Here is a 27,178-nt window from a genome sequence, read left to right on the forward strand (position 1 = left end):
TCCAGATGGATTAAATCATCTGTTATAAAAACTGAAATAATAAAAATAGAAAAATAGGTGAATATTTAGTTTCCACATGGGAAATGCCTTTCTGAAGCTTAAAAATAATTTTTTAAAAATCACAAAGGAAATATTAAACCTTTGACACCACCATATCACATATGAATTTATCCTCAGGCAAAAAAATCAGAGATGTTTGCTGAGATAGAAGTATACGAATGTTCATTTCAGTGTCAACTATGTATCAGGAAAGAGGAAAGGAAACTGGCATTTTTTTCTGCACAAGGAGAACGTGCCTCTCCCTGCCCCTAGCAGAGACTGTTACGGAGACTAGCCTAAAAACTTGGCCTAAGATTTGTAAGAGAAAACTCTAAATTTAAATAATCTGTTGACTCTTTGAATTGCTAAAGGTAAAAATCAGGAGTGGGTGACATTGTTTAGGCAAACTCTTTAATGACCTTGCTGATGATGGAAGATTAGATTAGGTCCCTTCTGTCTAGAGAGAGGTGCTTAAGGCTAGAGAGTTCAGGTGCTGCACCAGATAATATGATGACACAATTTTCCTCTGAAGACTGGGAAGAAAGTGGGTGGGGAGAGGGAGTACAGGACTGGGTAGAAAAGATGAGAAGGGAAAACAGGAAGAGCTATGGGCAGAGTCCTGGTGGGGAGGCATGGTTACTTGCGGGGGGACTTGCAGAACGTAGATGTGCCACGCTCCATTTTGTCCATTCAAATTATATATGTGTGTGTGTGTATAAAACATCCTCATATGTAATATATAATTTTAAAATGCACATTCATTTAAATTTTATGATGTACAGATAGAATAAATAGTACAGTTGTATGGTTCCAAATTCAAATTGCACAAAATACATCTCTTGTACCCAGTCCTGCTCTTGCCCGCTTCCCCTCCAGAGTCAGCAAGTACTGGTTTCTCATGTTTCCTGCAGGAGATGTTGGAGCTATTCTTTGCATATATAAGCAAACACCTACATATATTTTTGCTCTTCTTTTTTTCTCTCCACAAATGGCAGTATACTATACTCAGTACTAGGCATCTTGCTTTTTACCCTTAATAACTAGTTTGGGAGATATTTTCATATCAATTTACAAAGAGCAAATTCATTTATAATTTGTTCAGCCTCCTACCGATGGACATTTGAGTTGCTGCCAATTTTTTTAAATTACAAACAAGGCTGCAATGAATACTTTTGTGCATATGTCATTTTGTAAATGCAAGAATATATCTGTTGGATAACTCTCTAGAAGTGGAATTGCTGGGTCAATGGGGATGTACATTGATGATTTTGATAAATATTGCCAAATTACTGTCCTATCAGAAACGGGAAAGTGCCTGCTCTCTAACACCCTTACCACCACCACATCTAACACTCAGTTTTAAGTTATTTCCTTTCTGTGCTATAATTTCCCTATTATTGCCGTATCTTCAGTAAAATCTGCTTCACACAGTAACATGGGCTTTGGGGAAGGAAGAAGAGGAAAGCACTGTCAGGTACACAAGGGGAAGTGGGGTCAGAAGTGAATAGGATGTGCTGGAGATGAGCTGGTGAGGAGGGACCAAGCGTTAAGGAATTTGTTGCAAGAAGGGACCAAAAAATATGATTTCCCTGGAAATCTAGGCCATCCTGGAGTTGCCACAGTATGTGCTATGGATGCTAGTGATTAAATTTGTTGTTAAAGGAAAAAGACATGCCAGGAGGCCAGAAATTTTAAAGGCTCTTGGGTTAGTATTATAAGTTGAAAATCTCCCATCCCAGAGGGAAGTGGTGTCTGGCTCTTTCAGTGTATTCACAATAGCAAGCTGGTGCTGGAAGAATGACCATGCTCCCTCCCAGGCCTTCTGGAGTGACGGGATGCATCAGTCCTGAGGCTCCCAGACTCTGTCTCCAGGAGAATCCATTCCCTGAGCTGATAACCTGAGAGTGGAGTGCATCATATCTTAGGGAGGGCTGGAGACTCCGTGACACCATGGCCAGCTTCTGTGTCTAGTTCTCTGGGGAAATTACAACCCGGAAGAACAATGTGGAAATCGTCTTCTGTCCTCTGAATTTTAACCCCTGGCTAGTGGATTTTCCCCCGTGTGTTTCACTCATTTCTGTTTTTATCTTCAGTATTGCTTTCCTTCTATTTCCATTGGGAACATTTTGTTGTTATTTTTCTAAGCTCATTGTCCTTGAAATAAACCCAACAGCAAATAATTGGCAAATCTACAACCATAAGGAGTAACTTCAAAACACCTTCCTCAGGAACTGGCAGAGCAAGCAGGAAAAGCAACATGAAAAGAGGATCTGGAAGCTTTGAGCATGTCAGGTAATAAGCTTGAAAATATGCATATGAAATTTCAAATACAACAAATAAGAAACATATCTTCTCTCTGAAGAAGACACTTTCTGCATTGTTTTAGTTTTCTCTGAGTTACTTTTATTGGTTTGCTTATTATAATCTCTTTCATGTTAGTGTTTCCTTAGATATCTTGATATCTGCTATGTGTTCATATGCAGGAGTAAGGCGCTAAAAGGCTCATTCACTGTTTATTGCACATTTGGGGGGTTTATTGATTGGTGAACTTCATTTCGTGGTGATAAGGCACCGAGACAGCTCTTTTATTGGGAGACCTTCCCGCTGCCAGATGTCAGTATTTTTTCTTGGGCAAATCTCTATCCCCAATAAGGAACCTTCTAATCTTTTCACTGAAGATGAGAACACTAGTGCTGCCATCATTCTGAGCAGGAAAGCCTCATGGTTCCGAAGGCATCCTCAATTCTCCACTACTCAAGACCCTTTGTTCCTGTCATTTAGGAAGTATTTCCAAGTTTTATCTTAAAAGTAGAAGCCACTGCAGGGAGACACTGCTTAGGGTGGCCAGGTCATTTGGTGGTGGAAGTGGAATTCCTTTTATCCATTACCAAAAATGAGGATGAAAGGCCCCAGGACTCACAGGTTAGTGGCTGAGTTGGGGTTATTTCTGCTACAGATCCTCTGCTTATCTGAAGCCAAGTGCTTTCTGTATTGCAGAAATGCCTCAGATTTTCCATCTGATGATGGTTCCCTTCCTTGCTCTTAAGTGCCCTTATGGTTTAAATCTTGATACAGTCATTTCAGTGAGGCTTTGGGAGGCTGCATGGTAAATTCACGTGTTCAGCTCCTCATCTTGAATCGTGAGTCCACGTTATTTTGTGAGGACAGTTGTAGCCTTTCCCAAGTGTCCTATTTTGACTCCCTCCAGGTAGAAGCAGAGCATCTTTCTTAGGTTCCCCAGTTGTCACAAGAGTATGTGAACTTCTCTTTAGCACGGGGCATCATATTTAACTGGCTTTATGGAAGAGCTGCACTCCAGGTTATTGGCGAGTGTGGATAAACCTGGATTTATAACTCTTTTATCTTTAAAAGCTGTGACCTAAGTGTAGCAGTGTCTATGGAAGCTTCTCTGCTGATCTTCTACTCTGAAGGCTTCCCCAGACTAAACAGACCAAGAGGGCTGAGTGCTCACCCTCAGAAGCATATCCATTTCTGCAGAGGCAATGTTATTGAATCTGCTATGACATGATGCTATCTTCTCATACGGAGTGACCAGGAAAAGGAATCAACCTATGAATTCCTCACAGTGTTTATAATGGCACAGCTCTTCACAGCACACGTTGAAGACCCAGGGGATGCATTTCTTTCAGGAATAGTTAGATTTTTTTGTGACTAAATGGTTTGCTCTTACTTTGTAGCCAGTGAAGATTCTTACGGCTTTTCTCTCTTGTTAGCAGCTAGGATATGTAAAGCCCAATTTAGGGTCCACCCTGAGCACCTTCAGCCCTTCAGAGCCTTCCAAATATGTATTTTTTTTTTGTTCTAACTTCTCTACAGGATTCAAATGAATTTTGTTTTCCCATCCTCTCAAACTTTTTTTTGCTAACTTTCCATGTAGTATCACTACTATTTTGTAAGCTTCTCTGAATAAAGATAACAACTAATAAATGATTTTTTTCTCCTCTGCAACATCTAACACAGTGCTTTGCCCAAAGAAGGAACTTCCTACGCGACTGAATGGAGAGATTCTTTATAATAATCTAGAGATGAGGAAGATGAAGCATAAGGTATTTCTGAGAGGAAGAGGTTGCCTGCGTAACTCAGCACTGGGTATCCTTTATGTCAGACTCATTCTTATCAGCTATAATGAGAATGAAAATCTAAAATTGAGGTGAAGGCAAAGGTCACCAAAAGTTCTCAGGAATTGAAGCATTCGAAGTACGACGTTTCAGCTCTGTCCTGCTCAAGAATCTAAACAGCACTCAATTGTTTTTTCATTTTGTTTTGTTTGGTGAGGAAGATTGGCACAGATGTAGCTCTTTCTGTATGTGGGATACCTCCACAGCATGGCTTGATGAGCAGTGTGTAGGTCCATGCCAGGGCTCCAGACTGGTGAAACCCTGGCTGCCGAAGTGGAGTGCACTAACTCCACCACTATGCCACCTGGCTGCCCCCGTTTTTTTTTTAATTAAGATTATGATAGTTAACAACCTTGTGAAATTACAGTTGTACATCATTATTAGTCATGTTGTTGGTACACCACTTCACCCCTTGTGCCCTCCCCCCGCCTTCCCCTGGTAACTACCGATCAGTTCTCTTTGTCTATATGTTAACTACCACCTATGAGAGGAGTCATACAGAGTTTGTCTTTTTCTGTCTTGGCTGCCCCCGTTTTTTTGTTTTTTGAAATTGAACTAACATCCAGATCTAACCTCTGGACCAGTGGTGATTACTGAGCCAGGTCCATGTACTCTCTAGCTTGTGTTTGTGTTATTGTCCTAAACCGTCTACTGCAGGAGTTCTTAAACTTTTCCGGGTCATTGATACCTTTGATAATCTAATCAAACCCATGGACTCTCTAGCCAGAAAAATAGACATGCACACAAAATTTTTTTTTTAAATTTTAATTTTTTTCGGATGTACATCATATTTCAAATTCTGTATACATTACATCATGTTTACCACCCGAACACTAATTATAGTGCATCCCCTCACATGTGACCCTAATCACCCCTTTTGCCCTCCCCCCTCCCCGCTTCCCCAATGGTAACCACCAGTCCAATCTCCAATGCTATGTGTCTTTTTTTTTTTGTCGTTTTTATCTTCTACTTATGAGTGAGATCATATGGTATTTGACTTTCTCCCTCTGACTTATTTCACTCAGCATAATACCCTCAAGGTCCATTCATGTTGTCACAAATGGCCGGATTTCATCATTTCTTATGGCTGAGTAGTAGTCCATCGTGCAAACAAAATTTTAACTGTCTTAGCAGGTGTACGTATTGCCTGGAAGCATCCAAGGAACCTAGGCTAAGAAGCACCAGTATTTGATACTGTTTCTGACATTAACGCTGAGGCTATTTATCAAAACTTGGAATAAACTAGTTGATATTACGTCTTCATTAACTAGGTGTTACCCATGAGACATTTTTTTTTTTTTTGAGGAAGATCAGCCCTGAGCTAACATCTGCTGCCAACCCTCCACTTTTTGCTGAGGAATACTGGCCCTGAGCTAACATCCATGCCCATCTTATGAGGAAACTTTTTTCCACAGCAAAGCTGTTAAATACACAAAACTGACAATAATGGATAATGTAAGATTCCTGAGAAGGTAGGAAGGTTAGACGGCAAAGAATAGGTGTGATTCACCTGAGATTAGAGAGAGGCACAGTTCCTCTACACACATTTGCAAAGCATAGTTCCTGATTAGCAACATCTGCATCACCAGCAACTTGACAGAAAGGGAAAATTCTGGGCTTCATCCAGATCTACAGAATCAGTAGTTCTGTAGGTGGGGCCCAGAGATGTGTTTTAACAAGCGCTCCAGGTGACTCTGACGCTAAAGTTTAAGAATCACTGCACCAACTTGAACGGAAGGAAGAAGGGGGAGCTGGTGCTAACGCGACTGGTGGTTGGAATTGGAGGGCGCGGAGCTTTGAAAGTCATGAACAATCTACTCGAGATCAGCAGATCTGTTCTGTTTTCTCACGTACAAGAAAGAAATCCATAGCCTTCTCTTTTCCAAAGGGTGAGGAACTCGAGGAGCCGGCTTCTGAACCATTAGTTATCCAGACCATCGCCACATCCATCTGAGCTCCGGAGGGCGTCAGAAACAAAAAGGATAGAAGAAAACGGTGGGAGCGGGAAAAAATGACGAGGGCCAGTGCTGCACAGCCCTAACGCATGCAACCACACCCCAAACGGAACCCCTCCTACCGCCTGACATCCGAGTTCCCACGCCCAGATAGAGCGGACGAACGCTCCGTCACGGCCTCCCACTTCCGGGCCCCAGCCAATAGGAACCGAAACTGCTCAGCCAGTCAGCGGCCTGCGCTCCTTCCGGCGTTCTGCGTGCTGCCCTGGAGACGGGCTGGGCGGATCCAAACGCGGAGGGGCGCTGAACTTGCCAGGCCGGACGCTGACGCGATGGATCTTGCCTCGCTCCAGCACATCCTGCCCCGGTCTAGGGTCGGTGGACCGGTCCTGAGGCTCGGGCGAGGCCGTTTGGGTTGAGGGTGGTGTCCTAGCGGCCTCACTTTCAGGCCCCAGCCAATAGGAACCGAAACTGCTCAGCCAGTCAGCGGCCTGCGCTCCTTCCGGCGTTCTGCGTGCTGCCCTGGAGACGGGGTGGGCGAGTCCAAACGCGGAGGGGCGCTGGAGCTGCACGGCCTGTCGCTGCTTCTGCGCGTCCGGTCTTGCTCCATTGCTTCGCCCCTGGCCTTTGGCCAGTGGACCCGTCCTGAGGGTGGGGGCCGAGACGCGCGCACTCGCGAGAGCCGTCCAGTGGATCGGCGGCTTCTTCCCACGGGACGACCAGGTGAGGGGCACTGGCAGTTTTACGGGTCACGAATCTGAGTTTGTGTCTCCCTCAGCGGGCGCGAGAGAGACTGCAGGCCTGGAGGGACGCGACCTACCCACCCTCCTACCGTCCTGTGCCCCCCGCGCCCTCTCTCCGTCCGCCCCTCTCTTCCGGCTCTGCTTTGTGCTGGTGTTGAACTAAAAACCCCACACAACTTTCTGCGGCCTTCAGTTCAGGGCCCACGAGACACCTCTTCTAGGGCCTGGGTGCAGGGGGGATTCGAGGCTGTAGGGTTCAGGAGATATGCTTTATGCAAACCCCAAATTCAGAGTTTTCTCTCTTAAAACTGCGGCGGCGCTTCTCACGTTGTAAGACAGCCTCGCAGACTGATGTCCGTGGCCCCAAGGAGGTAGTGAAAACCGCCAGTTCGCTGGCTTCGAGCCGCTTGGAGTGGGGAGTGGGTGATAGGGATGGGGGCGGGGGGGGGGGGGGAGGGTTTACCTAGCTTCTCAGAGTGCACTTTCGAGGTCAGAGCAAGCTTAAAGCCTGCAGTTTGGTTTTTAAAGTGCTGCGAGGAAGAGCACCTGTTCAGTGCTTGTTATAGCGCCTGCCACCCTGTGGTTCTGAAGGTGAGAGTGTATCCGGAGGGTGAGTTAAAGCACAGATTCTGGCCCCACTTTCAGAGTTTCTGACTCAATAGGTCTGGGCTGGGGGTCAAGAATTTGCATTTCTATCAAGTTCGCAGGTGTTGCCCATGCTGTTAGTGCGGCAGTTAATGATCTGAAAGTTGGGATGATTGAGGGGAGGGTTCTGATCTTTACCAGAGTGCTCCTGTCACGTGGTCTGTTTCAGAGTTTGTCGAATGAATGCCCTGCACCCTGGATCTTAAAAGCCTTATTTACTCCTATGTGATTTGCTCTGACTTCTGGCTTCTCAGATAATACCTAGGTGAACTTGTAGATTAGAAGAGCCTTAAAAGATGCATCACACTTTTAGAAAATGTGGAAGACTGAATTGTGGTGTCTGGGAATGCACACATGGGTGGGAAAACTATAAAAGAAACGCGTGGAAGTGGTGACTATGAAAGTCAGTGAGTGATTACTTTTGGGGAGTAGGAGGAGTTGCGATTGCGGTAGGCTCATGGAGGGGCTTATGGGGTGGCTGGCAAAGAGCTATTCTTGATCTGGGTGGTGATTACAAGGGCATCCCTCTTATAATAATTCATTAAACTATGATTGCCCAGCAATCTGTGTTTTAATTTGCCCTCCGGATGCACGCTCATGCTCATTAAACTATACATTTATTTTGTGGATTTTCTGTATTTGTGTTTTATTTTACAATTTAAGAGGTTACAGGTTTTTAAAAACATATTGGGAAGTCTAAGGTGAGGAACATCCTTGGAGTGAGTCAAAAAGTGTCTTAAAGTCGTGGAATTTCAAACTTGAAAAATAACTTAGAAGATCATCTGATCCAATTCCTATTTTACTCCATGGAATCTGAGCCCCAGACTGGGGAAGTGCTGAAAGTAATAAACCATCTTATCTAAGCAGACTTTATAATTGGTGCATTTTGTTAATTTCGACCTGCTAGTCTGCTCAGATGCCTCTACTCAGTAAAAGACTGAGGAACTAATCTGGGCTGAATCAAATGGAAAATTTTAAGATTTTACTTAATTTTTTTTTCCTGTGGTCTAAAACTTTGTTTTCACGGAATCATTTATTCCTCTTACATAAAAACTTTCTTCAACATCTTATCCTGATATATTGTAATCTAGCCAATTTGTGAACATTTAATTAGGGTCTCGTTATTTTTTTTCTGGCTTAATAGCTTGTCCGTGTTAACATATGGTTAATTTAATCTTATTTTTGTTATATTACATGTTATATTTTGTTGACCCCTTGCCACACAGTTTCTCCTGTTAAGGCTGAAGTTTAGTGAGTCGGGAGTCAGAACCGGTTCTTTTTTAATGAATGGGTTTTAGGGAGGAGAGGAATGTAGAAGGAACTTGGTAAAACTGATTGAAAGAAATAGATACTATCTGTGCATTTTTTGTGTTTCCATTGATTCAAAGTCAAAATTTTCCCACATCTTTTCCACTTAGAATTTAAAAAATTTCACCATCAGTAGTCTGATTTCTTCTGATTTGCTCTAGATAACTGGGTTTATAATCCAAGTAACTAAATGTAATTACTAGCCTATAAATTTTTATAGTAGAATTTTCCCATTTTGCAGTATGTTTTGATTTCATTGGAAGATGGAATCAATTAGAATTATTCCTGGATTCTTAGATAACTTGTTCCTTATACCAGGTCGGAGGTCAGCAAACTACTGCCCATCAGCCGAATCTGGCTCTGCCTTTTTTTGTATGGCCTCCACCAAAAATGAATGAGTTCTGAAGATCTAATGTACATCATAGTGATTATAGTCAGCAGTAATGTATCATATACTTCAAAGTTGCTAAGATATAGATCTTAAATGTTTTCACCACAAAAAAGAAATAATTATGTGATGTGATAGAGGAGTTAACTAGTGCTGTGGTGGTAATCATATTACAATGTATAAATGTATCAAATTGACACATTGTACACCTTAAACTTGCACAGTGTTACATGTCAATTATATCTCAATAAACATTGAGATAGCATTCACATACTATGAAATTCACCCCTTTAAAATGTAGAATTCAAGGATTTTTATTGTATTCACAAAGTTATACAACCATCAGCACTATCCAATGTCAGGACGTTTTCATCTGCACACAGAGAAACCCCATACCCATTAACTTACTGCTCTTTTACTTTCTCTATTTCAGAAGAATTTTACTGTAGGTTCTGACTTACTGGATAGCATATAGAAACGTAAGCTTTTTTTAAAGTGGATATCTTACTGCTTGGATGGTTTCTGGGAAGTTTTCTATGGTCTAGCATGTATAATCCTCCCAAAGAGATGCCAATTGAAAAGCTATTTTTAGTCCAGTGAATACTTTGATTATGTTGCTGGGAATATGTTAAGATCCTGAATCCACTATTTTACTTCAATTCCGCATAAAATCTAGTCTCATAAAAGACCACATCAGATCTTTATTTACTTGTGAAAATTAGAGGACTTTGTTGACTAAGAAAATGAACTCTTTTAACGGCTTATATCCTAGATGATGAAGTGATTGGTTAAAAAAATCTTGATTTAAAACAAGAGTTGACAAACTTTTTCTGTAAAGGGTGAAATAGTAAATATTTTAGAGTGTGTGCGGGACATAGGGTCTCTGTCAGGACTACTCAACTCTGCCATTGTAGCCTGCAAGCAGCCTTAGACAATAGATAAATGAATGGGTGTGGCCATTTTCCAGTTAAGCTTTATTTACAAAAACAGGCAGCAGGCCAGATTTGGCCCAGGAATTAGTAATTTGCTGACCCCTGACTTCAAATAATATTTGGATTGACTCTTGCAATCTCTTTGGAAATACTGTTAGTCCATATTTGTTTGTAAAGTATGTTTACATGTTGTCTCATTTGCTTCTCACAATTTGAGGTTTAGGTGGGGCATATATTGCCCCAATCATTATACAGATGTTGACACAATGTGCTTTCCACTGTAACTAGAAAATAGGAAAGGTATCATTGGCTGAAATCTCATTCATTCCCTGATTTTGTTACATATGTTAGAAATAGCTGTCATTTTCATTATTTTTGTTAAGATCTTGTGGATAGGAAGTTGAATATTGGCTTGTAAATTGCTTTATTTATTTTTCCCTTAGCTTTTTTTACCTTATAAAAAGAAAGACACTAGTGTCCAAAACTTTAAGGTGAATTTTCTGAGTTTATAGAATTATTAGACTTATTTACATATATCTACCCTAGGCTAATTAATCATGCAATCAGCTTGTATTTCTAAGTGTCATTTTTGTTTACTTTTTAGGAGCTAGAGATGCTATTATGTTGTCATTTTATCGAGTGTGAGAAGTCAGCCCAGAGATGGAAAACTTCATTCTGTATGAGGAGATTGGCAGAGGAAGCAAGACCGTTGTCTATAAAGGGCGACGAAAGGGGACGATCAATTTTGTAGCTATTCTTTGTACTGATAAGTGCAAAAGACCTGAAATAACCAATTGGGTAAGTCAAGCCTGTTTCCCTCCCTCTGGCAAAAGACAGAACTGTGATCAGGTAGAGTAAGCAGCATGTAAACAGAAGTCATTGAACTCACTATAGCAAAGGCCCCATTTTCAATCTGGATTGAGCCACTGTCTGTCTGTAGAGTGACAGCAATTCTGTATAAAGACTAATAAACATACCCAAGTAATCAGCAACTTAGAATTTTTTTTTGTAAGAGTCAGGGAAAATGTAGTCTATGTTAGATCATCTACTTTTAAATTTAGTATATGATTATGATGCTTTCTGAAGGAAAGACTTTGAGTGAGAATGACTTGGGTTTGAAATAGCTGTGCCACTTTATAGCCCAGGCTCCCTGGGCCAAACCTAGCTTTTTTTTCCTTTCAACATTTTTTTTTATTGTGGTAAAATACACAAAATTTACCATCATAACCATTTTTAAGTGTACAGTTCAGTGAAATTAAGTACATTCATTTTACTGTGCAACTATCACCATCTCCAGAACTTCTTTTAAAAAAAAGGTTTTTTAGAGCAGTTTTGGATTCACAGCAAAATTAAGAGGAAGATACAGATATTTCCCATATACCTCCTGCCCCCACACATGCATAGCCTCCCCCATTATCAACATCCCTATCAGATTGGTACATATGTTATATTTAATGAACACACCCTGATTGCCCAAAGTCTATAGTTTACATTAAGGCTCATTTATGGTGTTGTACATTCCATGGGTTTGGACAAATGTGTAATGACGTGTGTCCACCATTATAGTACCATACAGAGTCGTTTCATTGCCCTAAAAAATCTTCCATGCTCCACTTATTCATCCTTCTCCCTTTGCCCCTACCTGTGGCAACCACTGATGTTTTTATTATCTCCATAATTTTGCCCTTTCCAGAATGTCATATAGTTGAAATCGTATAGTACGTAGCCTTTTCAGATTGGTTTCTTTCACTTAGCAGTATGCATTTAAGGTTCCTCTGTGTCTATTTGTGGTTTAATGGCTCATTTCTTTTTATCGCTGAACAATATTCCATTGCATGTATTGTTCCAGTTTGTTCATTCATTCACTTATAGAAGAGCATCTTGATTGCTTTCAGTTATGAATAAAGCTGCTATAAATATCTATGTGCAGGTTTTTATGTGAATATAAGTTTTCAACTCTTTTGGGTGGATACCAAGAGTGCGATTGCTGAATCTTCTGGAACTCTTTTCATTTTGTGAAACTGAAACTCTATACACCTTAAATGATAATTCCCCGTTGCTTCCTCTTCCAGCCCCTGGCATGTACCATTCTACTTTCTGTCTCTCAAAGGTCCCTCATATAAGTGGAATCATATAGAATTTGTCCTTTTTTGACTTACTTATTTCACTTAGCATGATGTCTTAAGGTTCATCCATGTTGTAACATTGTGTCAGAATTTCTTTCCTTTTTAACACTGAGTAATATTCCATTGTATGTACAAGGACATTTTGCTTATCCATTCACCTGTCTGTGGACACTTGGGTTGCTTCTGCCTTTTGTCTATTGTGAGTAATGCTGTTATGAACATTGTACAAATATTTCTTTGAGACTCTGCTTTCAATCCTTTAGGTATATCCCCAAAGTGGAATTGCTGGATCCTATGGTAATTCTGTTTAATTTTTTGAGGACTGACATACTGTTTTCCACAAAAACTGTGCCATTTTACATTCCCACCAACAGTGTGCAAGGGATCCCATTTCTCGACATCCTTGCCAACACTTATTTTCTGTTTTTTTTTTTTAATATCCATTTTAATGGGTGTGGGGAGATGTTGGCTTTTGAAAGGAGTGTGCACAGTTGAGGGAAGACAGGCTTGTGGGGTAAGGTGCAGATTCAGTGCTGGGAAATCAAGGAGTTTCTCTTCTGATTAGGTTTCTTTGAGATGAGGAGCTAAGTCATCAGTTTGGAGACGGGAAGGCAGTGTTTTGAGAACGAGGAGGTGTGAATAGTCACTGGAGGACAGACTGGCTGGGGCTCTTTGGGATTGGGGATCATAAATTGAAGGTGGGTCAGTCAGCGTGGTTTCTGTCTGCTTCAGCTACTTGGTTATATGCAGAATGTGTGCAGGGTTGAACTTAACCAGAATTGGAGTACTAGAATGGGTGAGCTGGAAAGTGAGTGAATAGTGGTCATGGACTAGGGTGTGTGAAAGAGATTTTGGAGATAATACAGTTATTGGTAAAAATCCAACAATGCTGTCCAATAGAAATATAATGCAGGCTGCAAATCTAATTTTAAAGTTCAGAGTAGTCACACTGAGAAAGGGAAAATAAATAGGTGAAATTAATTTTATTAATAGATTTTATTTAATCCAATATATACAATGTATTATCATTTTAACATACAATCAGTATAAAATTATTAAAGAGATATATGTATTTTTTTGATATTAAGTGTTCAGCTTCTGGTGTGTATTGTACACTTAGAGCTCATTTCAGTTCAGACTAGCTCTTTTCAAGTGCACAGAAGCCCTCTACGGTGACTGGCTCCTGTATCAGATGGCACAGGTCAGAGACGGGTGGTTGAGATGAGGGTGGAGAGCGAGGTTGAGAGAGCCGAGGGGCCCAGGGCCTGGAAGAGCAGCCACTTGGCATATGAAATGATGGAGAGTGTTGGGAGGGTGTGCTGTGGGCTGAATTCTGTTGAAATTTCCCTACCTCCTTTGTTTTTTCACCAGGACCTCCTCTTCCTGTGCCTGAATCAGTGGGTATCCATTTAAACATGCTCACCAAGTGTCCTCCCCATTCTCTAGTGGCCTTATTAGTGGGAATTTATTACAAGGTGCTCCTCAAATTCTCTCTTGGTCACTCTGATTTTTGGCTTTCTCCTTGTCTGTCTTCTAAGTTATATGGATTCATTTTCCATTATTTGTGTTACACTCTGAGCCCATCTAGTTGTTCCCAGAGTGTACCATATTCCCTTTTTAAAATAGGGAGCTGTATATTTGTGCAAATTGTGGGCCTGTTAGCCTGTGTTGAGTGACAGTAGAATTTGTATGTGATTTTTTTTTAATTGGCAAACAAGGACCCAAAGCATTTCGGTAGTTCAGCAATTCTGGGATTGATGGTTTGTTAATCACACACTTTTGTGGTTTTCAGGCTTTTGCCTCTTTATTATTGAGTTTTGAATTCACTCTTTTGTTTTTGGTGCATAAGTAGTCTTATGATCTAATGGAAATGTACATTTTAAGATCAGTGTGTTCATTGTAATGTTTCCTCTTTTAATAATCTGGGCAAATTGATATTGGGATTCACTAAGAATATTTTTAAAAAGAATATCGTAGAATCCTTTGAGAGTTCTTTTAAATATTGTGAAAGCACTACATCATCATTAGAGAAAATTTGGACAATATAGAAAAATGGAGAGAAGAAAAAAAGCAGTAGCATTGTTCTATCACCTGAAGACAATCACTGTTTTGGTTTGGTTTGTTTTCTAGTCTTTTTTTCTGTGAGATCTTTTTTTTTTAAATTTTCTAATCATGATATTATATAATTTTGTCTCTTACCTTTTACGCTTAACATTATAACACTGTTATTTTTCCATGTTGTTATAAAAGTAAACATTTTTTATTTTCTTGTATTGAGGTCATAATAGTTTATAACATTGTGAAATTTCAGTTGTACATTACTATTTGTCAGTCACCATATAAATGTGCCCCTTTACCCCTTATGCGTACTCCCTAACCTCCTTCCCCTTTGGTAACCACTGAACTGTTTTCTTTGTCCATGGTTAGTTTATCTCCTGCAGATGAGTGAAATCCAACAGTGTTTGTCTTTTTCTGTCTGGCTTATTTCGCTTAACATAATACTCTCAAGGTCCATCCATGTTATTGCGAATGGGACTATCTTTTTTTTATGGCTGAGTAACATTCCATGGTAGATATATATACCACATCTTCTTTATCCATTCATCAGTTATTGGGTGCTTGGGTTGCGTCCATGTCTTAGCTATTATGAGTGATGCTGCAGGGAACATAGGGGTGCATAAATCTCTTTGTATTGTTGATTTCAAGTTCTTTGGATAAATAGACAGTAGTGGGGTAGCTGGGTCATATGGTATTTCTATTTTTAATTTTTTGAGAAATCTCCATACTGTTTTCCGCAGTGGCTGCACCAGTTTGCATTCCCACCAGCAGTGTATGAGGGTTCCCTTTTCTCTACAACCTCCCCAACATTTGTTACTTTTTGTCTTGGTGATTATAGTCATTCTAACGGGTGTAAGGTGATACCTCACTGTAGTTTTGATTTGCATTTCCTTGATGATTAGTGATGTCGAGCATCTTTTCATGTGCTTATTGACCATCTATATGTCTTCTTTGGAAAAATGTCTGTTCATATCCTCTGCCCATGTTTTGATTGGGTTGTTTGTTTTTTTGTTGTTCAGTTGTGTGAGTTCTTTATATATTTTGGAGAAGAACTCCTTGTTAGATATATGATTTGCAAATATTTTCTCCCAGTTGGTGGGTTGTCTTTTCGTTTTGTTCCTGGTTTCCTTTGCCTTGCAGAAGCTCTTTAGTCAATGAATTCTCACTTGTTTTTTTCCTTTTGTTTCCCTTGTCCGAGTAGACATGGTATTTGAAAAGATCCTTCTAAAACTGAAGTTAAAAAGTGTACTGCCGGGGCTGGCCCCATGGCCCAGCGGTTAAGTTTGCACACTTTGCTGCAGGCGGCCCAGTGTTTCGTTAGTTTGAATCCTGGGCTCGGACATGGCACTGCTCATCAAACCACGTTGAGGCAGCGTCCCACATGCCACAACTAGAAGGACCCACAACGAAGAATATACAACTGTGTACCGGGGAGCTTTGGGGAGAAAAAGGAAAAAAAAAATCTTTAAAAAAAAAAAAAGTATACTGCCTATGTTTTCTTCTAGGAGTTTTATAGTTTCAGGTCTTATTTTCAAGTCATTGATCCATTTTGAGTTAATTTTTGTGTATGGTGAAAAATAATGGTCTACTTTAAAAATAAACATTTTAACATTGGCCTAATATTTTGTCAGTTGATATACAACTTATTTAACTGTTAGTGTATTATTGAGCATTTAGGTTATTTTTACTTAGTAAAGGTTTTTTTTTTACTTACTTCTTTTTTCTTGATTATAAAAGTAGTGTGTACTTAAATAGAAAAGAGAAAAAGAGTGGAAAGAATTGAATAACACCAGTAATTCTACTCATAACAGCAGCTATTTTGATGTATACCTTCTGGTCATTTTCCTATGAATATTTCTTTTGCAATGTTGTATTTACACAAATATGCAAAACTGTATTACACAAGGTTTTTTGGTACATTAAATTAGCATTTTTCCATGTCACCAGCCTTCATAACCATCATTTTAATGTCTGTATAGAATTCCACCAAATAAATTCCACTATTTTTTTATGCATTTCTCAATTGTGTATTTAGGGATTTCTTAATAGAGGCAGGGGTTTTAAGAACTTTTTTTTTCAGTGTGACTGCTTTGTGTTTTTATAGGTCCGTCTCACCCATGAAATTAAACACAAGAATATTGTAACTTTTCATGAATGGTACGAAACCAGCAATCATCTCTGGCTAGTAGTGGAACTCTGCACAGGTAAGAGCTTGTAAGTGCTACGAATGGCCATCTTTGGTAGTTTTGAAAAAACCTGTGGTGTAGGTTTTGTTATTTTCCTTTTTTCTTCTATTGCAAACATAAGCAGCGTTGATACTATTGACTGTGTTAACTTGAATTTCTGTTGTTTGATGGATTTGAGGAAAGGATAAAGAGCAACGATGTTTGGTAAGAGGAAGACAGTGTAAAATTCGATTTGGAGTTAACTTTACTTTGGTATAAAATATTACTAAGTCACCTCCATAAAAATTTAGAAATATTCTTTAGTGATTCATTTGTCAAACAAGTTTTCCCATTCAATAAAAACAAAGTGGTTAAGTCATGCGCTCCACTTCAGTGGCCTGGCATTTGTGGGTTTGGATCCCAGGCATGGACCTACACGGTGCTCATCAAGCCATGCTGTGGTGGCATCCCACATACAAAATAGGGGAAGATTGGCACAGATGTTAGCTCAGTGACAATCTTCCTCTCCAAACCCCCCCCCCCAAAACCTCAAAGTATTTTAGGTGAACTAGCTATAGCTTTATTAGTTTATAAAGTGATCATCTTTTTATTTTTGTAAAAAAAAAAATACTTGCTCTTGGGGCCGGCTCCGTGGCCGAGTGGTTAAGTTTGCGTGCTCCGCTGCGGCGGCCGAGGGTTTGGATCCTGGGCGCGGACATGGCACCGCTCGTCAGGCCACGTTGAGGCAGTGTCCCACATCCCACAACTAGAAGGACCTGCAACTAAGATATACAACTATGTACAGGGGGGGTTGGGGGAGATAAGGCAGAAAAAAAAAAAAAAGATTGGCAACAGTTGTTAGCCCAGGTGCCAATCTTTAAAAAAAGAAAAAGAAAAAAAAAGGAAGATTGGCAACAGTTGTTAGCCCAGGTGCCAATCTTTAAAAAAAAAAAAAAATGCTCTTAATAAAAACTTAAGCGATGCAGAGAAGCACAAAGATGAACCAACAAATACCACCACCTAGGAATAATTAGAGATTACATGTTACAGCTCTTTGATACACCTTTCTAGGATTGTGTAAGAGATTATTAAATATTAAGATACATTGTAATTATTTCTAGCCTTATGAATCTTACCTACTATATTGACACTTAGAATTTATAAAACCTAAAGATCATTTAAAGAAGTTTTTTGGAATAACTTTTGTTGTTAGTGCCATTGAGTTGATTCCAACTCCTAGTGACCCGGTGTACAGCAGAGCAGAACCCTGCCCAGTCTTTTTGCGCCATCCTCTCATCTTCCCGTGCTATGTCAGACAATGCTCCACTACTATTCATAGGGTTTTCATGGCCAGTTTTTTCAGAAGTGGGTGGCCAAGTCCTTCTTCCTAGTCTGTTTTAGTTTGGAAGCTCTGCTGAGGCCTGTCCACCATGGGTGACCCTGCTGGTATTTGAAGTACCAGTGGCATAGCTTTCAGCATCACGGCAGCACACAGACACCACAGTATGACAACTGACAGGTGGGTGGTGTGGTTCCCTGACTGGGAAACCAGCCTGGGCCACTGTGGTAAGAGCGCCAAATCTCAACCACTAGACCACCAGTGCTGGCTAATAATAACTGATTTGCATTTTGTTTTTCTGAATCAATAGGAGGGTACTGTGGTTTAATTATGCCCATCGATGTACACACTGTTGAGGTGATCATGGGACTTTTCCTGTATTTCTTTTTGCTTCAGCTGTTATTTCTGACTCCTGACCATTGCCATAGCCTAATTCTTATTTATGCCTATGTCTCGGGTGGTTCCTCATTCACCAAAACAAAGCAAAATGCCAGATACTTCCTACTCTCATCACAGTATTCCTGACTGAACTTTCAGATGCCAGCTAAGACTTCACTTTCTCTGAACTTAGCTTCTGTTCTTATCTTGACCCTCTTAAAAAAAATGTTTCTGGTACTTAGGTGGTAGTGATGTGACTGGGAACTTGGAAGGGTATAGAGATGGAAATCACAGTGTGTCTGCCCTTGGCCTTTTATTTCATCAGAGTATACACTAAGGATTGTGATTCTCTACCTGTTAAGGAAGGGCGTCATCTTTTTTGCTGTGCAGTACTTGCAGAATGTGACCTAACTTTTGCACAGGAGTAAATGTGACTATATTTTGCATCATGTGATTTAAGTGCACAGTTTGGGTTAGTATTTATCACTAATTTTTGCAGCTGTTCAATTCCAGAGGAATCTGGAGTGAGCCATCACAGCAGCAGAGTTATTCTCCCTTCACTCCACCTGCTTGCTTAGTGACCATTTTTCCAGACCAAGCAGTTGTTCTCCTGGAGCTGGCTCCAAAGAGTGGACACAGATTTCTGTTAGGCTGCTTGGACCACTGTGTTCATTCACACCTGTGTTTCCCCTGCCAGATTGTCCGGGTATACTGATTTGATCATTTTTTAATGCTCAATATCTCCCAGCATGGAACCTCTTGGAGGCATTGTGTGATGTTGGTGGGTTAAAACGGATGATTTTAAACAACTTGCAGGTGGTTCCTTAGAAATGGTTATTGCTCAGGATGAAAACCTTCCTGAAGATGTTGTGAGAGAATTTGGGATTGACCTGATTACTGGATTACATCATCTTCATCAACTTGGCATTCTCTTTTGTGACATTTCTCCTGGAAAGGTAATTCATGAAACTTTTGATTTCCTAAGTGCTTATGTCTTAATTTGTGGTTCTTTCTCAAAGGTTATTTATTTTTAGATAAAATTTTGACATAGAACATCTTGATATTTTGTTAACATTTTAAAAATAAAAAACATAGTACATATTTTAGCTACCTTTTTAGCTACCTGTTGAAGTAGCTTTTAGAATGTGAAGTCTCCCTCCTTTCAGAGTTCTTTGAGTAATTATTATTCCTGCTGAGGTACATTGTGAATGGTGAGCTCAGTAGATCTATAAATTAAGACTAGGCTCTTAAATTATAGTACACCATTATGAGCCATTATTTTAGTTTGCTAATTACATTCTTGACTGTATGTATGATTCCTGATATTATGGATCAAATGTCTTCATTTTTGGTAAAGCTAATGACACGTAACTAAATGTGCTTCAGTGTGGTAGAGTCGTGAAACCTGCTTAGTTTCTGAGTCACAGTTGACGCTGACATTTAGAAGCTTTGTGACCCTGTAACCTTTCTCTCTGCACCCTACTTTGCTTGTCTGTGATATGGAGATAGATATTTCAGGGTGATTGTGAAGATTATGTTTTCTATTTAGGTTAAGCTTCTAGGTAGTGTGCTATCAGCGGTGTCTATTATATCTTTATAAGTAAATATTCGTGGAGATTGTACTTATTACTAGTCTGAATTGCTATTTCTTTTCCTTTGTAAATGTGTGCACAATGAAATGAAAAGTTGAATATTTCCTTAGTTCAACATTATTGTAGGCCATCTGTTTGAGAACATAATTAAACCTAAAATAATTCCATAAAAACTCTATATAATGGATAGAAGTTCTTGTTTGCAATATTTGTATACTTACCTCAAATCTCCAACCACTTAACTGTGGTCATAGCCCTGAAAGCAGCTATAGACAGTGTGTAAATGCATGAATGTGGCTTTATTTCAATAAAAATTTATTTGTGGACACTGAAATGTCAAATTTTCACATATCAAGAAATATCATCTTATTTTTGTTTTTTTCAACCATTTAGAAATGTAAAAACCATGCTTAGCTTTCACCCGTACAAAAACAGGTAGTGGCTGGAATTTTGCCTAGAGGCTTTAGTGTGCTAGCCTGTGTGGGAGTTGTTTAATGAGATCTAGTATCACTATTTATAATCTAGGAAATTCAGGCTCATTTGTAATGTAACCTTTATTCTAGAACTGGGGATGGCAGTGTTCGGGCAGGGTGCCCGTTTCTGTAAATTAAGTATTAAAAAAAAATTAATTTCTTTTATTTGAGTTCATAATGGTTTACATCATTGTGAAATTTCAGTTGTACATTATTTTTTGTCTGTCACCACATAGGTGCTCCCCTTCACCCCCTGTGCCCCACCCCACCAGCCCCCTTCCCCTGGTAACCACTGAACTATTTTCTTTGTCCATTTGCTTGTTTGTATTCCACATATGAGTGAAATCATCTGGTGTTTGTCCTTCTCAGTCTGGCTTATTTCGCTAAGTATAATTCTCTCCAGGTTTTTCCATGTGGTTGCAAATGGGATAAATTTGTCTTTTTTTTTATGACTGAGTAGTATTCCATTGTGTGTGTGTGTATATATATATATATATATATATATATGTATATATACACCACATCTTTATCCAATCATCGGTCAATGGGCATTTGGATAGTTTCCATGTCTTGGCCATTGTGAATAGTGCTGCGATAAACATGGGGTGCATATATTACTTTGGATTGTTGATTTCGAGTTGTTTGGATAGATACTCAGTAGTGGGACAGCTGGGTCATATGGTAGTTCTATTTTTAGTTTTTTGAGGAATCTCCATACTGTTTTCCATAGTGGCTGCACTAGTTTGCATTCCCACCAGCAGTGTATGAGGGTTCGCTTCTCTCCACACCCTCTCCAACATTTGCTGTTTTTACTTTTAGTGATTATAGCCGTTTTAACAGGCATAAGCTGGTATCTTAGTGTAGTTTTGATTTGCATTTCCCTGATGATTACTGATGTTGAACATCTTTTCATGTGTTTATTGGCCATCTGTATATCTTCTTTGAGGAAATGTCTGTTCGTACCTCTTCGCATGTTTTGATCGGGTTGTTTGTTTTTTTGTTGTTCAGTTGTGTGAGTTCGTTATATATTATGGAGATTAACCCCTTATCAGATATATGATTTGCAAAGATTTTCTCTCAATTGATGGGTTGTCTTTTGGTTTTGATCCTAGTTTCTTTTTCCTTGCAGAAGCTCTTTAGTCTGATGGACTCCCACTTGTTTACTTTTTCTTTTGTTTCCCTTGTCTGAGAAGGCATGGTATTCAAAAAAATCTTTTTAAGTTTGATGCCAAAGAGTGTACTCCCTATATTATCTTCCAGGAGTTTTATGGTTTCAGGACTTATCTTCAAGTCTTTGATCCATTTTGAGTTTATTTTTGTGTATGGCGAAAGATAATGGTCTACTTTCATTCTTTTGCAAAACTGGCTGTCCAGTTTTCCCAACACCATTTATTGAAGAGACTCTCTTTTCTCCATTGTATGTTATTGCCACCTTTGTCAAAGATTAGCTTTCTGTATATGTGTGGTTTTATTTCTGGGCTTTCTGTTCTGTTCCATTGATCTGTGTGCCTGTTTTTGTACCAGTACCATGCTGTTTTGATCACTATGGCTTTGTAGTACATTTTGAAGTCAGGGATTGTGATACTTCCAGCTTTGTTCTTTTTTCTCAGTATTGCTTTAGCAATTCGGGGCCTTTGGTTGCCCCATATGAATTTTAGGATTCTTTGCTCTATTTCTGTGAAGAGTGTCAATGGCATTCTGATTGGGATTGCGTTGAATCTGTAGATTGCTTTGGGTAGTATGGACATTTTAACTATGTTTATTCTTCCAATCCATGTGCATGGAATCTCTTTCCATCTCTTTATGTCATTATTTATTTCTTTCAGTAATGTCTTATAGTTTTCATTGTATAAGTCCTTTGCCTCCTTAATTAAATTTGTTCCTAGGTACTTTTTTTTTTGCGATTGTAAATCGAGTTGTATTCTTGAGTTCTTTCTGTAAGTTCGTTATTAGAATACAGAAATGCAACTGATTTTTGTAAGTTGATTTTGCACCCCGCAACTTGACTGTAGTTGTTAGTTATTTCTAATAGTTTTCCAATGGATTCTTTAGGGTTTTCTATGTATAAAATCATGTCGTCTGCAAACAGTGAGAGTTTCACTTCTTCACTCCCCGTTTGGATTCCTTTTATTCCTTTCTCTTGCGTAATTGCTCTGGCCAAAACCTTGAGTACTATGTTGAGAAAGAGTGGTGATAGTGGGCATCCTTGTGTTGTTCCTGTTCTCAGAGGGATGGCGTTCAGTTTTTCCCCATTTAGTATGATGTTGGCTGTGGGTTTATCATCTATGGCCTTTATTATGTTGAGGTAATTTCCCTCTATCCCCATTTTGTTGAGGTTTTTTAAATCATAAATGGCTGTTGGATCTTGTTAAATGCTTCCTCTGCATCTATTGATATGATCATGTGGTTTTTATTCCTCATTTTGTTAATGTGGTGTATCACATTGATTGATTTGTGGATGTTGAACCATCCCTTTGTCCCTGGAATAAATCCCACTTGATCATGATGTATGATCTTTTTGATGCATTGCTGTATTCGGGTTGCTAATACTTTCTTGAGGATTTCTGCATTATGTTCATCAGCCATACTGACCTGTAGTTTTCCTTTTTTCTGTTGTCCTTGTCAGGCTTTGGTATCAGAGTGATGTTGACCTCGTAGAATGTGTTGGGAAGCGTTCCGTCTTCCCTAATTTTTTGGAATAGCTTGAGAAGGGTAGGTATTAAATCCTCTCTGAAAGTTTGGTAGAATTCCCCATGGAAGCCATCTGGTCCTGGGCTTTTATTCTTTGGGATGCTTTTGATTACTGTTTCAATCTCTTTGCTTGTGATTGGTCTATTCAGATTCTCTATTTCTTCTTGATTCAGCTTTGGGAGATTATAAGAGTCTCAGAATTTATCTATTTCCTCTAGATTGTCCATTTTGTTGGCATATAGTTTTTTGTAGTATTCTCTTATAATCTATTGCATTTCTCTGGTATCCATTGTTATTTCTCCTCTTTCATTTCTAATTTTATTTATCTGAGCTTTTCTCTCTTTTTTTTCTTTGTAAGTCTGGCTAGGGGTTTGTCAATTTTATTTATCTTCTCAAAGAACCAGCTGTTTCATTGATCCTTTCTACTGCCTTTTTTATTTCAATAGCATTAATTTCTTCTCTGATTTTTATTATTTTTCTCTTTCTGCTGACTTTGGGCTTTGTTCTTCTTTTTCTAATTCAATTAGGTGTAGTTTGAGATTGCTTATTTGGGTTTTTTCTTGTTTGTTAAGATGAACCTGTATTGTGATAAATTTCCCTCTTAATATGGCTTTTGCTGTATCCCATATGAGTTGGTAGGGTATGTTTTCATTTTCATTTCTCTTTTTTTTTTTGAGGAAGATTAGCCTTGAGCTAACTACTGCCAATCCTCCTCTTTTTGCTGAGGAAGACTGGCGCTGAGCTAACATCCATGCTCACCTTCCTCTGCTTTATACGTGGGACACCTACCACAGCATGGTTTTTGCCAAGCAGTGCCATGTCTGCAACCAGGATACAAACCGGTGAACCACGGGCTGCCGAAATGCAGAACGTGTGAACTTACCTGCTGCCCCACCGGGCCAGCCCCTGTTTTCATTTTCATTTGTCTCCAGATATTTTTTGATTTCTCCTTTAATTTCTTCAATGATCCATTGCTTGTTCAATAGCATGTTGTTTAGTCTCCACAGCTTTGTCCTTTTCTCAGGTTTTTCTTGTAATTAATTTCTAGCTTTATAGCATTGTGATTGGAAAAGATACTTGTTATTATTTCAATCTTCTTGAATTTATTGAGGCTTGCCTTGTTTCCCACCATATGGTCTGTTCTTGACAATGTTCCGTGTGCACTTGAGAAGAATGTGCATTCTGCTGTTTTTGCATGGAGTGTTCTATATATGTCTATTAAGTCCATCTGGTCTAGCTTTCCATTTAATTCCACTGTCTCCTTGTTGATTTTCTGTCTGGATGATCTATCCATTGATGTGAGTGGAGTGTTGAGGTCCCCTACTATTATTTTGTTATTAATGTCTTCTTTTAGGTTTGTTAATAGTTGCTTTATGTACTTTGGTGCACCTGTGTTGGGTGCATAGATATTTATGTGTTATTTCTTCTTCTTTATTTGTTTATTTATTTATTTGTTTTTGGATGTAGATCATATTTCGAGTTCTGTGTACCTTACATGATGTTCCCCAACGGAAAACTAATTATAGTCCATCCCCTCACATGTGAGCCTAATCACCACTTTTGCCCTCTCCCCTCCTTCCCCCATGGTAACCGCCAGTCCAATCTCCAATGCTATGTGTTTTTTTGTCGTTGTTTTTGTCTTCTACTTATGAGTGAGATTATACGGTATTTGACTTTCTCCCTCTGACTTATTTCACTCAGCATAATACACTCAAGGTCCATCCACGTTGTCACAAATGGCCAGATTTCATCATTTCTTGTGGCTGAGTAGTAGTCCATCGTGTATAAATACCACATCTTCTTTATCCATTCGTCCCTTCATGGGCACCTAGGTTGCTTCCATGTCTTGCCTATTGTGTATAATGCTGCAATGAACATAGGTGTGCAAGTATCTTTATGCGTTTGTGTTTTCAAGTTCTTTGGATAAATACCCAGCAGTGGGATAGCTGGATTATATGGTAGATCTATCCTTAATTTTCTGAGGATACTCCATACTGCTTTCCGTAGTGGCTGGGCCAGTTTGCACTCCCACCAGCAGTGAACAAGGGTTCCCTTCTCTCCACATCCTCTCCAACATTTGTTGTTTCCTGTCTTGTTAATTATAGCCATTCTGACTGGAGTGAGGTGATACCTCATTGTAGTTTTGATTTGCATTTCCCTGATAACTAATGATGTTCAGCATCTTTTCATAAGCCTGTTGGCCATCCGTATATCTTCTTTGGAGAAATCTCTGTTCAGATCTTTTGCTCATTTTCTAATTGGATTGTTGGTGTTTTTGTTGTTGAGCTGTATGAGTTCTTTGTATATTTTGGATGTTAACCCCTATCTGATACATGGTCTACAAATATCTTCTCCCCTCAATTGTTGGGTTGTCTTTTCATTTTGTTGATGGTTTCCTTTGCTGTGCAGAAGCTTTTTAGTTTGACGTAGCCCCATTTGTTCATTTTTTCTTTTGTTTCCCTTGCCCGCCTAGGCATGGGACTTGAAAATATGCTGCTCAGACCAATGTCGAAGCGCGTACTGCCTATGTTTTCTTCTAGAAGTTTCATGGTTTCGGGTCTTACATTCAAGTCTTTAATCCATTTTGAGTTGATTTTTGTGCATGGTGTAAGAGAATGGTCTACTTTCATTCTTTTGCATGTGGCTGTCCAGTTTTCCCAACACCATTTATTGAAGAGACTGTCCTTTCTCCATCGTATTCTCTTGGCTCCCTTGTCGAATATTAGCTGTCCATAAATGTGTGGGTTTACTTCTGGGCTCTCAATTCTGTTCCATTGATCTGTGTGTCTGTTTTTGTACCAGTACCATGCTGTTTTGGTTACTCTGGCTTTGTAGTATATTTTGAAATCAGGGAGTGTGATACCTCCAGCTTTGTTCTTTTTTCTCAGGAATCCTTTGGCTATTCAGGGTCTTTTGTTGTTCCATATAAATTTTAGGATTCTTTGTTCTACTTCTGTGAAAAATGTTGTTGGAACTTTAATAGTGATTGCATTGAATCTATAGATTGCTTTAGGAAGTATGGACATTTTAACGATCTTAATTCTTCCAATCCATGTGCATGGAATGTCTTTCCATCTTGTTATGTCGTCATCAATTTCTTTCAAGAAAGTCTTGTAGTTTTCATTGTATAGATCTTTCACTTCCTTGGTTAAATTTATCCCAAGGTATTTTATTCTTTTTGTTGCGATTGTGAATGGGATTGAGTTCTTGATTTCTTTTTCTGTTAGTTCATTGTTATCATATAGAAACGCTACTGATTTATATATGTTGATTTTATACCCTGCAACTTTGCTGTAGCTGTTGATTGTTTCTAATAGTTTTCCTATGGATTCTTTGGGGTTTTCTATATATAAGATCATGTAGTCTGCAAACAGTGAGAGTTTTACGTCTTCGTTGCCTATTTGGATTCCTTTTATTTCTTTTTCCTGCCGAATTGCTCTGGCCAACACCTCCAGTACTACGTTGAATAAGAGTGGTGAAAGTGGGCACCCTTGTCTTGTTCCTGTTCTCAGAGGGATGGCTTTCAGTTTTTGTCTGTTGAGTATGATGTTGGCTGTGGGTTTGTCATATATGGCCTTTATTATCAGAAATATTTTTAATGACTCAGGAGGAAAAAATAAAAGTAATAGAACACTGCTTACTGGCATGGTTTCAACAATCAACAGATAACTTCTAATCAGAAATTATATTGGCAGACTTGAGCACTGATCACATGCCCATCATTGTTCAAAGCTCTTTGCCTGTGTAACCTCAGTTAATCCTTACCACATTCTGAAGAGTTGTGTTATTTTTCCCATTTTATAGGTGAAGAGACTGAGGTTTAGAAAGGTTAAATTTTCCAGGTCAGACTGCCATAAGGGGTAGATCTAGGGTTCAAATTTGGATCTCTAACTTCAGAACCTCAATTTTAATCCTACATTATACTTCCGCTGTTGAATAAACCACACCTCTGGCAGGTAGGTTTTCAAATCTTCCTTCAGCTGTCACTGAGGATTGGCAAGTGTAGATTGTTCCACATGCAATACATTTTTCTTTCTCAAAAGCCTCAGGTTTCCCTCTGTGGTTATGTGATGTGTTCAAGATATACATCTGAGAATGGACAATTTAATATTGATTCTATTATTATTATTAATATGTTGGATTTATTTTTATTTAGCTTTTTAAAAAAAATTGTAAGCATTTAATTTTCTGAATTGTGATGAAGCAA

General features: G+C 39.2%; 1 protein-coding gene across 8 annotated transcripts in view; it reads left to right on the forward strand.

Annotated features, from left to right (window-relative positions):
- Positions 1-6,749: 6,749 nt before the first annotated feature.
- ULK4 (unc-51 like kinase 4) overlaps positions 6,750-27,178 on the forward strand; it is a 512,778-nt gene continuing 492,349 nt past the window's right edge. For 5 of the 8 annotated variants that reach the window (XM_046640162.1, XM_046640173.1, XM_046640193.1 and 2 more), the window contains exons 1-4: positions 6,751-6,856; positions 10,754-10,947; positions 16,438-16,537; positions 19,032-19,171. In XM_046640162.1, coding sequence (XP_046496118.1) covers positions 10,810-10,947; positions 16,438-16,537; positions 19,032-19,171 — 378 coding nt within the window. In that variant the 5' untranslated portion in view covers positions 6,751-6,856; positions 10,754-10,809. Of the gene's footprint in view, positions 6,857-10,753; positions 10,948-16,437; positions 16,538-19,031; positions 19,172-27,178 lie in introns of all 8 variants that reach the window. The other 3 variants (XR_006885343.1, XM_046640211.1, XM_046640226.1) reach the window with 2 other exon arrangements.

This window comes from Equus quagga, chromosome 1 (genome assembly GCF_021613505.1).
Source record: "Equus quagga isolate Etosha38 chromosome 1, UCLA_HA_Equagga_1.0, whole genome shotgun sequence".
Classification (NCBI taxonomy): Eukaryota; Metazoa; Chordata; class Mammalia; order Perissodactyla; family Equidae; genus Equus; species Equus quagga.